Source organism: Lepidochelys kempii, chromosome 21 (genome assembly GCF_965140265.1).
Source record: "Lepidochelys kempii isolate rLepKem1 chromosome 21, rLepKem1.hap2, whole genome shotgun sequence".
NCBI lineage: Eukaryota > Metazoa > Chordata > Testudines > Cheloniidae > Lepidochelys > Lepidochelys kempii.
In genome coordinates this window covers 18,393,243-18,409,112 of record NC_133276.1, presented here as the reverse complement: position 1 = coordinate 18,409,112, position 15,870 = coordinate 18,393,243, and the positions used below count along the sequence as shown (strand labels likewise).

Here is a 15,870-nt window from a genome sequence, read left to right as displayed (position 1 = left end):
CTGATACTCTATGATTCTATCAAAAGGATCTGGGGATTACAGTGGACGAGAAGCTGGATATGAGTCAACTGTGTACCCTTGTTGCCAAGAAGGCTAACAGCATATTGGGCTGCAATAGTAGGAGCATTGTCAGCAGATAGAGGGAAGTGATTATTCCCCTCTATTCAGCACTGGTGAGGCCACCTCTTGAGTATTGCATCCAGTTTTGGGCTCCCCACTACAGAAAAGATGTGGACAAATTGGAGAGAGTCCAGCGGAGGGCAATGAAAACAATTAGGGGGCTGGGGCACATGACTCATGAGGAGAGGCTGAGGGAAGTGGGCTTATTTAGTCTGCAGAAGAGAAGAGTGAAGGGGGATTTGATAGCAGCCTTCAACTACCTGAAGGGGAGTTCCAAAGAGGATGGAGCTAGGCTGTTCTCAGTGGCGGCAGATGACAGAACAAGGAGCAATGGTCTCAAGTTGCAGTGGGGGAGGTCTAGGTTGTATATTAGGAAACACTATTTCATTAGGAGGGTGGTGAAGCACTGGAATGGGTTACCTAGGGAGGTGGTGGAATCTCCCTCCTTCGAGGTTTTTAAGGCCTGGCTTGACAAAGCCCTGGCTGGGATGATTTAGTTGGCGTTGGTCCTGCTTTGAGCAGGGGGTTGGACTAAATGACCGCCTGAGGTCTCTTCCAATCCTAATCTTCTGTAATTCTATGATTCTTTGGATTGAGCCTGGTAAGGGACTTCCAATCCTTACATTTTCCCTAATATTTCCTTCACCCATACAATAAAGACTATTAGAGGAAGTTTCATTAAGGCTCATAGCAGCCCCAAATGACAAAAAGTTTAAAACCCTCAGGAATTTTAAGCACTGGAAAAACAAAACAAAAACCCTATCAAGGAAACGATGATGTAACCCAACTACCACAAACTAAGCTACTTACAGATAAACTAATATGGGAGTGGCCAAGATGGGACATGGCCAACCAGCTCCATCTCACAGCTTAAAGCAGTGAAAGGAACCGAGGCTTGGTTGGACGCTCTGCTCCCTTTCATTCCTTCAAGAGAAGAGGGAGCTTGAGACTACGCAGGGAGTGGGTGCAACCAACAGACACTGCTGGCTAAAGCATTCCAATCTCTAGCACATGGAGCATATGCATGTTAGACATGGATCACATATAGATAAGCAATCAAAGAAGGCAGCAAAACTTTTCCGAGGGCTACTTCTGATAGAAGAAATTAGTCTTTTTAGATTGAAAAACATACAAATAAGATCAATAAAATAATAAGAACTTTAACATCCAATGCACATGCTTCTCAAAGAAAATCTGTGTGTTAGCAATCACTGCATTAAAATTAGGCTGCTCTTTCAAGAGATATAATTTGGAAGCTGTCAACTTCTAAGATGCACATGTGTCATTTTAAAAGTCTGCTCATATATAATTTTAGTCCTCCAAGACTGCAATACCGTTTCCCTTTGTCAAAACTGTGCCAGTCACACATACAGCAGGAATACACTGTAATACAGAATTACAATAGGTTTCTTTAAACTGAAAAATCATTCAACACAAGACTTGTATTTTGTAAAACCATGAAATGGAAGTATGCACTCAGAGAGCAAATCAAGACTTACCTCTTCGTCTGGCCTAAGCTTAATTTTCCTATCTCTAACTGGAAAGCCACTGCCAAACTCCTTTGAAGCAATATCAGCCCCATATTCCACTGTGACATCCTCTTCAATGGTGCTCACAAGTCGCCAAAACTCTTTTTCAACCAGCTCTGTGGGAACCATCTGGGTATGAAACATGAGAAAGAGAAAATATAAGCCCACACAGAAGGCTGCACTTCTCACAGTGCTTATGCATGTAGAGTAACCAAAGGTACCAAACACATGAGATATATAGAAGTAGTAAATTTAAGGAGGAAGTTCACAAGCTTAAAATATTTTCCCATCATGTCACAGGGACTTTAACTAGAGTCAGAAACAAACCTGAGTACCATTGGTTACACCAGGTGTTCACGCTCTCTCTTTCTTCTCTCCCACCTCACCCTCTCAGTTAACAGTTACTTTCTCAACTTCATAGTGGAAGTTACTTATTAGTGCAATTATTAAAAACTAAACCAACACAGCAAAATGTTAGTATTGTAAAGCTCAAAAAACTACATCAAATGTTGCCTTTTGCCTTCAGTATTGAGTGACATTTGGGGCAGGAATATATTAAGGAGGAATATATTTTTGGATTGTGGCGGAAACCAGAAATGTGTGGGACAGAAACCAAAATACTAACAAAGAACAGAAGCCTTTACAAATTAACATAATATTAAAATAAGAGCTTTCCCACTTGGATTTGTTCACATTCAAAACTCAGGATTCTTCACCACTCCAAGTTTAATACTTTAATAAGCACAAAAACTGAAATCTGTAGTATAGCATAGTAAGCACATGAACATACATGTACTGGCATGTTAAAATAGTCTGACTTGAATGCATCAGCCATTTCTCCAAATGTGCGAAGTGTGTAGTCTCTTGCTGCTTGTTCAAAACCAAATGCTTCCTGTGGTTTATTACACTCCTGCAATTAAAATATGGTTATTTCTACCAATAGTTAAAAATAAGACATTTTGCACTTTAGTGCTTTTCAAACATAGACTTTAAAGTACTTTACAAAGATGGATCAGTATTATCCCCATTTTACAAACAGGGGAAAACTGGGGCACTTGATTGAAATGACTCACCCAGGATCACACAGGTAGCCATTGGAAGAGTCAGAAATAGAACCCATTGTGCCTATCAGCTCTGAGTTTAATCCACCACACCACAACAATATTTGTTTGTGAATCAGCATGAATCACTGGTGAGATCAGCATAGCTAGGATTACAGCAAATTCTGCTTCCTCTGCTATAGCAAAGCAGAAAACACCACAAAACTTGTCTACGTTGAAAACCCCAATGACATAGTGGTAAAATGTAATTATGTAAAAAGCTATCTAAAAGCCAAAGCATCCTTTCTCAGTGGTTTTAATACTACTAAAGTAGATCAAATTTGGGGCCCAGCATATGTTGTAATGTCTAACAATCTGAAATGTACCCAGTCCTTGTTTCAGTTTCATCTTCTACCACCCATTTTACAGGACTATTTTCATCATAATAAATTGCAGTTCTGAAGTTCTGATCATTAGAAGCCAGGAGAGAACAGAAACACATTTCAGCCTGATTTCTCAGTTTACCTGAGCCAGACACTGGGGACACCTCCAGTCCCCTTTGGGAACATCATGAAGGGGTGGAATTAAACAAAAAGTATGGTAACTGTCATCACAGCCATCACACAACAGGAGACGGTCTTCATCATTACCACTGCCACATAAGAGACATACATACAAATCCACCTGTAACAAGAAATTACCAAAATGGGAATTTAAGTGCTTTAAGCAGTTCATGGCAAGAGATCATTTTGGTAACTAAGTCATTTGTCACATTTACCAGTATTTATTTTTATTCTCTTTCCGTAAAAGATCAGAGACAGCGAACATTAACTTTGTTCTCCTTTGTGGTAGAAAGTATCAGAGGGGTAGCCTTGTTAGTCTGTATCCACAAAAACAAGGAGTCCAGTGGCACCTTAAAGACTAACAGATTTATTTGGGCATAAGCTTTTGTAGGTAAAAAACCCACTTCTTCAGATGTGATGCACATGTGATGCGCATCCGATGAAGTGAGCTGTAGCTCATGAAAGCTTATGCTCAAATAAATTGGTTAGTCTCTAAGGTGCCACAAGTCCTCCTTTTTATAAATCCCTTTGAAATTAAGAAATCACCACCAAAAGTGTTGAAGCCTGACCAATCTGTTTTGCTAAATAAAGAGACTCAGTTTTGTTCTTAGTACTGCTCTTTACTTTCAGACTGGTCTGTGCGCAGACACTTCAACATCCTGAGGCCAACTGCCTGGAGCAGCCACCAGAAAAGAGGGGAATTCTGGTTATGGGAGCATCCCCCTTCTTCCTCAGAGTTAGTGGACTGTACCCGAGCCCTTCACCAGGAAGGCACCAGCTTTCTAAGCAGATCCATTTGCTTTTGGAGGGGGCAGGCCTTCAGTGCTGTGTCATGAGAGCTCCACCCACATCATCTAGGAGATCCACAGAAGGGGGAGCAGGTACTCCGAAGATTCGCAGGGGCACCTGAAGGAGAGTAGGGGGGAGTTTTTTGGAGGTAGAGGAAGGAGAGCAATGAAGTCTGGTGAACAGAAGCAGGAACTTAGATAGTGGTAGGAAAAAAATGTTACTATTTAAGGCCTTGCTTAAACAAGGGACAACAGCAGTACTGCTGCAAGACAATTGAGAACAAAATAGGACTCCCAGTTCCCTTTATTTTGTGCCTCTAGGGTCTGGTGCAATCCTGTCTTCCAGTAACTGCACATTCCTCCCCCTCCTGCCTAGTAAAAGGGTATGTGTGGGAGAAGGATCCAGGCTGCGGGAAGGACTGAAAGGGCCTGTATATTGTCTTCTCCACAAGTAAAAGTCTCCCTTTCCTTTGCTTTTTAGGAAGTATCTGCTATGTTGAACCAAGTAGAGCATCTGAGTTAGAGTTCAAACAGTGGAATAAGAGGTGGGTCTGCTAGAAAGCTGGGTGCCAAAACTCTTATTACATCTCCTTTCTAACTGGTACATCTACCAAGGGAAAGATCAGCAGATCAACCCATATCCAGAGTGAGGAAGCCCTGAGAAGAACCACATTTCTTTTGACTGTTCTATCAGAGTTGCTATTTTAAGGCAGTACAGTGGGGAAGGATAGAAATTATTTCAGTTGAAACAGGGTGAAATGAAATTACTTTGTTATTTCCTGCTTATGACATGAAATCCTGATGGTACCTATGTTGAGGAATTCAGGAAACTCCCATTCCCACTTCCTATGCTATATACTACGTGCCCAGCTCTAATCCAGGACTGTCTGCAATTAAGAATTAAGTGCCAGAAGGGCAGGGAGTACTCACTGCATTAGTGCTTTTTTTAGAGCGCCCTTTTGATTTCTCTCTCTCCAAGTCTCTTTGTTCTCTTTTCTCGGCAGGTTCTCGTTTCACTGTGCCTGGCATTTCCTTCTCTGATACAGGAAAAGAAAATTAGACTATTACTGGGTTTAACAAATATTTCACAGCATAAGCAGTATTTGAAGCATGTGTTATCATATCATTATATACATTTGAAGGGGATCTTTTTATGAGTGAATCTGTTCCTATTGAGATATGGCTACTGCAGTGGCTATGCTCGTCTTTAGGTCTCTGTGCAAAGACTGACAATGGTGCCAGATTTTGTGGGGGTTGTGTAATATGGACACAAAGGACACCAAACATATTTTCATGTAACTTTAGGCAGCACTTGAACTCCTACCTGGAAAGGCTGGTATTATCAGAATAAAACAAGAATGGGATCATAAACAGATGCAGGCCGCTCTAAACATATAGTTTATTTAGCATTGATATTTTAAATAGTTTCAGTGACCCAAAAAGAAAAAAAAGACTTGAATGAAATTTCAGGTTCATAGACATGGTTGGATTATTCTTTAATGGGACATTTCACTGGGGCAGAAAACAAACAACACTATAATGTCCTATGATGATTTTCATACTTTTTTTTACTTGCAATGGCAATTGCCCCAAGATAATATCACAAAAAACTAAATAGGTACCAAAAGGAGTCTCTGAGAAAGGAAGCTCTTCATATTGCTTTCTAACAACCCCACCCCCACCTCCATACATCTGCTCAAGCAGCACAATGTCAGACTAAGGGAAAGCTGCCACAAGCAGCAGGGTCACATTTGTATTTTGTTTCATTCCCCACTGACCCACCTACCATTTGCAGGTGTACATCCCATTCTGCGCCTCAAATTATGAGTTTTGGCTTCTGGTGTTTCATCTGACTCCATTTTAATATTAGTAGCCTTAAAAAATAAATGGTCATATTCAGTAATTGAACATGATACTCAGAACCGAAGAGTTGAGGTTTGAGTGTTATATTTGTAACCCAGATACTCTTCATTACAAACTACATTGTTCAGAGGTAAAGACGACTTACTTACCTATAGCTGAAATAGATCAGTACAGACCCACACTCTCAACATATAACCACCCACTCGAAAGACCAGAACCTTCTGAAAAACTGACCCTTGGAGTCCATGTGGCCTCTGCCAAAAGCTGTGTAATGCTCCGTTGAAAGGCCACCTGAAGGGCCTTCATCATCAGTTCCTTCCACCTCCTCAGTGGCTGTTTAGGCTCTGAATAAGTGGGGATAAAGGGTGTGGAGCATTCATCTGAATCAATAACCTATCTGAAATACTTATGCTACAAGCAAGTAACTCTTCTTAGTCCTTCCAGTACTATCACTACATATCTCCACTCTTGGGAGGATCAAGAAGGCTAACATCTAAAAGACTGAAGGACCACTCTACCGAAACAGGCCTCCAACCTCACACCACATCAAGAAAGCAATGCTGCATGGAAAGGTGGAATAAGCTCCAAGTAAAAGCTCTGCAAATCTCCACAAAGGTAAGCTCAGCAGGAAGTATTGCCCAGCAGGGTCTGAGTGGCGGCCCCTCACAGCCCACTCACTGACCAATACCAATATATAAACCAGGAATTCATGATGGGGAGCTGTCTTGAGTGACAACACAGCTGCCTGATTCTACTCCAGACCTGCTTGCGATAGTCCCTAAACTCTGACTTCTGACCCTGGTTTGTCCTAGACTTCATTATTCAACTGCAGTCTGTAATTTGGCACTGACCAAGACTTCCTGGTATCCTGACCCAGTTTCACATTTTGATTGAAAAACTAAACAATATACAATTAACATGGCATATACTAAATGGATTAAAAGATGGGTAATCAATCAGTCTCAAAGTGTAATTGTAAATGAGAAAACATCATCAAACAGATGTGTTTCTAGTTTTTCCCTGTAGGGATCAGTCCTTTGCCCTATATTATTTAACTTTTTTATCAATGAGCTGGAAGAAAACATGAAATCACCACTGATAAAGTTTACAGATGACCCTAAAATTTGAGGAATGATAAATAATGAAAAGGACAAGTCACTAATACAGAGCAAGCTGGATCACTTTGTAAGCTGGGCACAAGCAAACAATGTGTGTTTTAATATGGCTAAATGTAAATAAATACACCTAGGAACAAGGAAAGTAGGCCACACTTACAGCATGGGGGACTCTATCCTGGGAAGCAGTGACTCTGAAAAAGGTTGGAGTATTGTGATACATAATCAGCTGAACATGAGCTCCCAATGTGATGTTGTACCCAAAAAGGCTAACGTGATCCTTGGATACCTAAAGAGGGGAATCCCAAGTATCAGTACAGAGGTTATTTTCCCTCTGTATTTGGCACTGGTGTAACTGCTGCTAGAATACTGTGTCTAATTCTGGTGTCCACAATTAAAGAAGGATGTGGATAAACTGGAGAGACTTCAAAGAAGAGCCATGAGAGCAATTAAAGGATTTGAAAACATGCTTTATAGTGATAAGCTAAATAGATTGAACTCCTTGAGTCTAACAAAGAGAAAGTTAAGGCGTGACTTGATTACAGTCTAAGTACCTACCTTGGGAACAAATATTTAATTAATGGGCTCCTCAAGCTAGTGGAGAAAAACAGAACACAATCCAATGGCTGAAAGGTAAAACTAGACAAATTCAGACTGGAATTACGGTGTACATTTTTAACACCATAAATTAACCACTGGAACAATTTAAAAAGGGTTGTGGTAGATTCTCCATCAATGACAACTTTTAAATCAATATTGGATGTTTTTCTAAAAGATCTGTTCTAAGAATTATTTTGGGGAAGTTCTGTGCCTGTGTCATACAGATCAGACTAGATAATCACAACTGTCCCTTCTGGTCTTAGAATCCATGAATAGAAACTCTTAAATCTCATTTTAAAAGGTATGTTTTCCAGACCTTAAAAAAAATTTGTAGCTGGTCTCTAAAAAAAGAACAGGAGTACTTGAATCTGTGGGGAATCTTTTTATAACTGTAAACATCAAAACTACATGTTGCATTTCAGTCTGGTCACATCAATGGTTTTCTCCCAGGTTTAAACCAAATTTCCTGCAGTGATTCAACCATTATCAGAAAATTGTTGAGAAATGAAAAGACATGGTTGCCTTGACTTCTTAGTTGTGCTTCCACTGCCACAAACACTTGGTAATGACCACTCGTGCAGTACACAGGCCAAAAGGTAAAACTAACTGCAATAATCTTCACAGATGCAGAAATGGAAATACTTGATGAGAGCCTAATGGGTATGTGGACGTAAGCAAGGTTTTAAGGAAGTTGTGGCTGAGGCCAAGGTAATCATCTTGGAATTAAATTAGCAAATGAACTTTTTGTGAGCCCTTAAAGTCCATGAAGGGATGAAAACTTTCAGCTCTTTTTGGAATAGCTATACCTCTCCCTTTCCACTTCTTTTGCTCCAGACTTGAAGAAGGGGGTCAACCTTTTTTCTCACTAGTTTATCACGAGAGAATTCCAAGAGTGGGGATCTGATAACACTTGGAAATGGAAGATCTGTATTTATAAATTTCATAGGAGTCTCATCTTGTGATATTCCCATACTCATATATTTTACAACCCTCCTGCAACACAAGCTCATAGAGCTAGTATTATAATTATTTACAAATCAGTCTATACATCTTCTATAAACTTTTCGCGTGTGCCCCACTACTGCAATATCTCTTCAACTCTCGAGCACACACAACTTAATATTACCTAACAGTTTCTATTATGATCAGTTTTAGAACCAACTTAAAACAGGAAGAAACTTCAACATTATGCAATACACAATTCAATGGTTGGTATCCATCTCAGGTTTTCTTTTTTTCTTTGTTTAAAGTTTAAGCAAAAATGGTTTAGCCATTTTCAAGAATGAGGTTGCTGAAAAAATAGGTATATCTCAATGATTATGAAAAAAAAGTTGAAAGTCTGAATGCATGTTCTAATATATCTGTGGGTAAAAGTAAGAAGAAGAAATTTGGCAAGGGAATAAATCCGGAGGCTAGAGGTATGTCTTTTGCTGTCCCAAGTAAATCCACCCAGATTTGAGCAGGGTGTAAACCAATGAAAATTGTTATTCGCACATGCACTTATTTACTCGCTCATATCGCTCAACTGGCACACAGCCAGAGAGCCAGACAGGACAGATATAGGCAAAACTAATTTTCCTACTCCTACTTCTGCTCCTCCCCTAAAAATATCCACTGGCCTATAGGAAGGTGCATAGGGCTAGACCATGTACTTCAGTCTCACTTCTTCCAAAGAATGGTAATAATTCTGTGCACTTCAAAACCCTGATTATTGTGCAAGGCCTCGTACTATCAATCATAAGATGCAGGCAAGCACCAGTCTGGTCCCTTCTAATTGCATTTTACAGATAAGGTAAATTAATCCTGGCATTGGTTAATTCCTCACTACTTCACCTACCAAATTTAGTTTTTTATTTCCTTTAACCTAGCTTTTTGAAAAAGCTTTACATACAAAAATCTGTGTTAGAAATGTTATTATAGTTGCAAAATCAAGCTTTGCAAAGTTAGAAAACGGAAGAATTAAGGTTGCCTTGTGAGATTTTAATTCTACCCCCTTCTGGGTACACGTGATACAGAGTAAAATTTTCAAAATCACTTAAATAATGCAAGAGCCTATATGATGTTTTAAAAAGGGATTTAGGTTCCTAATCCCTTTTGGAAATGGGACTTCAGTGCTTCTGAAAATGTTGTACATGATTGCATACTATATTTTCCCCAAAGTACTTCTGCCTCCTTTAGGGCCCAGGATAGATGATGCTCTATCTTCAGTGCGTGGCCTCATTTTATTTACTGAAAATCATCCAAAATCTGTACGGAACATGGAATTAAATTTCCTAATGAGACTTTAATCACAGATCACTACAGAATCTGATTGACTTATATATAGTAATGAATTTATTTTAAACACTCCCCTCTGAGATAGCAGAGTATTATCCCCATTTTTATAGATAGGGAACTTCTGCATAGAGAGATTAAGGCCATAATTTGCAAAAATATCCACTAATTTTAAGTGGATCAACAACTAGGCACCTAAATTGAGACATCCATGCCCTGATTTTTCTGAGTACTTAGCATTTTTATAGCATTTTGTATGTTCAAAGCACTGTACAAATAGTACCCAATATTATATACCACTTCTGTGAGGTAGAAAAGTATTACCACCCTAATTTTACAGGTGGAAAAAGTGAGACAAAAGGCAGAGTGACTTGCTCAAAGCTACCCACTGAATCAGTGACAGAGCCAGAACTGTAACTCAGGACTTCCTGGGTACGTCTACACTGCAATTAGACACCTGTGCCTGGCCCATGCCTGCTGACTCAAGGTTGTAGGGCTCAGGCTAATTGCAGTGTAGACCAGTCAGGCTCAGGCTGCAGCCTGAGCTCTGGGACCCTCCCACCTTACAGGCTTCAAGCATCAAACTATCCTCTCTTCCTGCAGTTCCCGGACTTATTCACTGGCCAACTTCTAGCAAGAAGTCTCATTCACTACACAACCCCAGTTAATCCCCTGATACAGTCCATCCCATGCAGTGAACGTAGCAAAACTTCTGTGTAAAAACAGTAGTACGTGATCATATTATCTATGCATATGTACATGGGGGCAGAATTAGGGGTCTACTGGCAACTTGAATTCTGGCCTTCAGTAGCTTTTGAGTGCTTCATTTTGAAAGCTAAATATTCTTATAAATGTTGTTGTTTTTTTAAAGTGGGAGTGAAATTTGCGTCTGCCATATTAAAAATCTGGATTTATTCCCATTGTTTAACCTTTCGGTAGGACACAGTGCCTTTCTCAATAACAACAGTGTCCTGGTTCCCAGCCCAAAGCACGTTATCTGAGCCCAAGGTAGTATGATGGAGGAGGGGGAAGAAACAGCAGCAAAAGTATCATTTTTTTCGCATTTCATTCAGTAGGTTTAGTTCTGTGGGCATAGGTGCTAGAAATGAGGGGGAGGAGGAGGAAGGAGGGTGCTGCCACACCCCCTGGCTTGAAGTTATTTCTATTATATACAGGGTTTATAGTTTGGTTCAATGGCTCTCAGCACCACCATGATACAAATTGGTCCATCACCCCTGTCTGTGAGTCATGCTGAAGGCAGGATGCCAGGGTTGTGCACATGCAGTGCTCAGGCAATATTGAGCATTTTGGTCACCAAGCCAGACAGAAGCTGCAGTGAGCATAGACAGAGGGGAAACTACAATTTTGTGTACCTTATAACTTGACTCAATCTCAATGGATTTTCATGGGGACAAAAGGCATTTCCCTGATAAATTTCCCCTGCTAAATTTCAAAGTCCTTCTGCAAACCATGAAGGAACTAGCGCTCTCCCCCAGCCCCCTCCCAAAGTCAAACATTTTTTTGATAGAAAGTGTCCGGCAAATTTAATCCATGGATTGCTTCCTCTCCCTCAATAATTAGAATAAGGCTGCTGTTGCAGGAAGGCATACATGAAGAATAAGTAGAACAGCTAATAATTACATTTAGTCTTGAATAATTACAGATAAGAATTACATTTAGCCCTGAATGTAATTAAGTTAGTATTTCATAGTCCTGGGCCAGCTGCTGTGAAATTTCTGGCTGAGATTTTCAGAACTGACTGTGTGATTTTAGGTGCCTCCATCTTTGGATATCCAACTTGAGACATCTTAAAATTTTCAGAAACTGGTGCTCAGCACTTTCAGAAAATCAAGTCCCTTAGAATTATCTCAGATTGAGAGCCCCTACATTGAATCACCTGTCAAGTCCTCTACACTTGTCTATGGTATAAAACCTAAGAATTAGCAATTATACTCTCCCAACAAACCAGACCCCTTCCAAAGAACAGATTAGTAGATTCCAAAAGGGACCATTGTGATCATCTAGTCTGACCTCCTGTATAAACACAAGCCATAGAACTTCCCCAAAATAATTCTTTTTAACTAGACTAGATGTAAATTAAAAAAAAAAAAATCCAATCCTGATTTAAAAATGGCCAGTGATAGATAATCTACCATGACCCTTGGTGAATTGTTCCAATAGTTAATTACCCTTACTGTCAAACATTTATGCCCTATTTCCAGTCTGAATTTGTCTCTCTTCAACTTGCAGCCATTGGATCTTTATATACCTCTGCTGCAAGACTGAAGAGCCCATATAAAACATTCATTCCCATTTTGGTACTTACAGACTGTGATATAGTCATCACTTAACATTCTCTTTGTTAAGCTAAAGAGAGTATTTCTAATTTACTCAGTATGGTTTAAGGACACGAAGTTACTCAGTTACCTATGTCACACACCCCACCGCTTGGATTTTATGGGTGAGATTTTTGGGATGTATTCACCTAACTCCTTTAAGTGGGTTGAAAATTCCAGCCTTTTTATTGTTTATATTATATCAATGTCTGGAAGACCTCCCAAAAATTAGGGCCTCAATGTACTAGGCACAGTACAAACACACAATAAGTGACAGTCCCTGCCTTGAAGGAATTACAACCAAAATAATTTAAATATGTTTATTAAAACCGTTTATGATCAGTGTCCGAGTTTGGACAATGAAAACGTTTAAGTCAGTTTCACTTGCTTATAGTTTGATATAAGCCGAGCAAAACAAAAACAACTTTCCATTAGAATTTTAAAGTTCATGGGAAAATTTCCATTGGATTTAGGCTTTGAGAGACTGATTTCAACAAAACGTAATTTGGGGGTAAATTTCATTAATGTCCCTGCTGTCAATAAATAAGGACAAAATTTTACCCAAAAACTAAAAATCCCAACAACTATTCATCATCCCCACCCCACATGAATAACTACACAACTGCACTGAAAGTATCGGGGATGGGGGTGTAGGCAGTGTGACCTAGCAGTCACAGCTGAACTGGGATGAGCATGTCAGGGACGGTAGTCGCTGAGCAGAAGTCAGAGGAAGCTAGAGCCAGGTTCATTAAACAAGAGTTGGAGTCAGAATCAGGCCAGAATCAGGAGGCAGAAATGAAGGTTAGAGTCAGGCTGAGATTAGGAGACAAGGTGAAGTCTGGAGTCACAACAAGCCGAAATCCGTGTGCCTGCCCACCACACAACTTCCTGGGTCAACCCCCAGCATTAAATAGGGCATCTGCCCAATCAGAGGGCTGCAGGGTATTGTCACTCTGGCTCCCTTGGGGGGGTATTTCCTGTGGCACCTACTTTCCACAGTGCACCCCAGCTGTAGCTCTGCATGGCCTCCTAGTGGCATTGTGGGAACGTCAGCCAGCCCAGGCTCTGCAGACACAGCTCCTAGTTCACAGACCCTTAAAGCAAAAGAAGTGGTAAAAGCCAATTATCAAAGCTTGTCTCTCACACCAGCAGAAGTTGGTCCAATAAAAGATATTACCTCACCACCTTGCCTCTCTAATTATCAGCTAAGATATTTTTAAATATGCTGGACAAAAAGCTTGAGAATACAAGCACTAGACGCTCATCTGGGACAACGGAGTAAGTAAACTTCGTTAATATTTCACTGCTCTAATTTCTAGGATTTAACCCCTGTATTTTGTGTGGAAACCCAATTGTTATTTAGAATTATATTAAATTTTTTAATATCTTATAAGAGCTATTTAGCACAGCTAACTTGCTTTTTCCTTTATTTGGTCTCCTAACCCTGAGATCATAACATATTAGCTAAAGCAGTAATTCAAACTCTGCACACGTCTACAGTGTAATCAGGTAACTGAGAATATATTCCTCTTCCCCAGAGAAATCTCTCAGGCTGGTATTTTCTCTGCAATTTACTTTGTTTCTGTCAGGTGCGTCTATCTTAGACATTTAACTCACATTAATTCCTCTGTCATTAATTCTTCCTATTGTCTTTAGGCAGACTTTTTTTTTTTAACCAAATTTCCAATTCTGCACTGTTCAGAAAGGGCCTACAGTTGTCATCACAGTTTTCTTAGCTCTTAACTTTTTCTTTTAAAATGTTTTATTTACCAACTGAGGTTTAGTCCTACGTATATTATAATTACATACAAAAAACTACATTCAAAGAATATTAACCTTGCAAAATCAGGCACTCAGAAGTTAGGAATTAACTGTATTAAAGATGCCTGTACAATCTTAATTTGGTCCCCTTCTGCATATGCATTTTCAAATAGTCCTTAATTACATAATCACATGCTACTTTTTCCACAGAACCACTGCTTCGTTAAGTGCACAGGATGGACAGACCCCAAGGAAAGTTGCATCAGTTTAATGTAGGTTTAACTCTTACTGAATTTCGTTTAGCTTGAATTGGTGAATTACCAAATTAAGATAAATCAAGTTAAGCAAGAATCAAGCCAGTTTAATCACTGTTTAACCTAATTCAGAATAAGGCACTCTGATTCAGTAATAAGAGTGTTGATACATTGAGTTAACCAGAATAACTCCTCATGAACAGGTTTAATAACCGGTTAAATTTATTACTGTGAATAAAAAGCTAAAATAGCTCCCCAAAGTTAATGGTTTGTGCCTTCCTGGCTGGAAAACGACTACTGCATTATGGTTTTCAAACTAAGATGCCCAACATTTATCCATTATTTATATATTCTCTCACCTCCGCTCTCATACGTTTTGCTCGGCGTGCAGGGGGACAAGTTTCAGATGGCTGAACAGACTGTCTCTGGGGAATATCATGGGGTTTGTATTCCTTGTCCTTTGTATCACTGGTAAGGTCTGGCTTCTGCAAACACTAAAATACAGGCACAATTGTGATTACTTAATTTTCTCTACACCACTAACAAAATTCCACCTCACACAAAATTGTGTAGTGCCTTTTCTGGGCTAGAGTGAAAAGAGTGCATTACTTTAACTTTGCTGTAGAAACAAAATAATGAACAGTTGTTAGCTGTAACCACTGTAACAGTATCTGCTTGAACATGTAACTCACAATATGATTTGTTATTTCATTCAGTACAATGGTGAAAATAAAATGTAAAATTATGAAGGCTGTGTTTTGTTTTGTTTTTTAAAAAGGGAAATCTAATTAATCTGTTAATGTTCATATATTGGAGCTGGTCTGAAATTCTACAGTGGAACATATTTCCATCAGAGAATAAAGAAAAGGAGTACTTGTGGCACCTTAGAGACGCTACAGCTCACTTCATCGGATGCATACCGTGGAAACTGCAGCAGACTTTATATACACACAGAGAACATGAAACAATACCTCCTCCCACCCCACTGTCCTGCTGGTAATAGCTTATCTAAAGTGATCATCAAGTTGGGCCATTTCCAGCACAAATCCAGGTTTTCTCACCCTCCACCCCCCCACACCCCCATGCTCAAATAAATTGGTTAGTCTTTAAGGTGCCACAAGTGCTCCTTTTCTTTTTGCGAATACAGACTAACACGGCTGTTACTCTGAAACCATCAGAGAATGTGGCACATTCACCAAAATCTAAAGTATGTCACAGAGACTATTCAATTTCCATGAAAGTGCACTGGAAAACTCTCAGATTTCCTGACATCTTGGCAGGCTAATGGGGAGCATCTGGTGGCTGCTGTTCAGTGGGGCTTCCAACTCCTCCACAGCTCACCAAATGCACCAGGCGCCTGCAAGCTCTGGGAGCACTGGCTCCCCAGGACCATGACTCCTTGGTAGCTCGGCCTCCCATGACAACCAGCTGTCCTCATAGACTTTAAGGCAGGGGTGGGGAACCTTTTTTCTGTCATGGGCCATTGACCCACAGGAAATAATAATAATAATGGGCCACTTACCCGCTCTGGGGGAAAGTGGTGGAGGCTTGGGGCTTCCACCCGCAGTGGGGCCATCTTGTGCTCACAGCTCCAGCCCCTTGTGGGGGCACCAGGCGCCAGATTAAA

At 40.1% G+C, this 15,870-nt stretch overlaps 1 protein-coding gene across 8 annotated transcripts in view; it reads right to left on the bottom strand.

Annotated features, from left to right (window-relative positions):
* Positions 1-15,870, bottom strand: part of KDM5B (lysine demethylase 5B) — a 179,480-nt gene that overhangs the window by 102,172 nt on the left and 61,438 nt on the right. For 3 of the 8 annotated variants that reach the window (XM_073319609.1, XM_073319607.1, XM_073319608.1), the window contains 6 exons: positions 14,603-14,737; positions 5,827-5,914; positions 4,971-5,077; positions 3,215-3,373; positions 2,440-2,559; positions 1,620-1,778 (listed from right to left, as the gene is read on the bottom strand). In XM_073319609.1, coding sequence (XP_073175710.1) covers positions 1,620-1,778; positions 2,440-2,559; positions 3,215-3,373; positions 4,971-5,077; positions 5,827-5,914; positions 14,603-14,737 — 768 coding nt within the window. Of the gene's footprint in view, positions 1-1,619; positions 1,779-2,439; positions 2,560-3,214; positions 3,374-4,970; positions 5,078-5,826; positions 5,915-6,137; positions 6,248-7,178; positions 12,786-13,218; positions 13,323-14,602; positions 14,738-15,870 lie in introns of those variants that run through there. The other 5 variants (XM_073319610.1, XM_073319612.1, XM_073319611.1 and 2 more) reach the window with 5 other exon arrangements.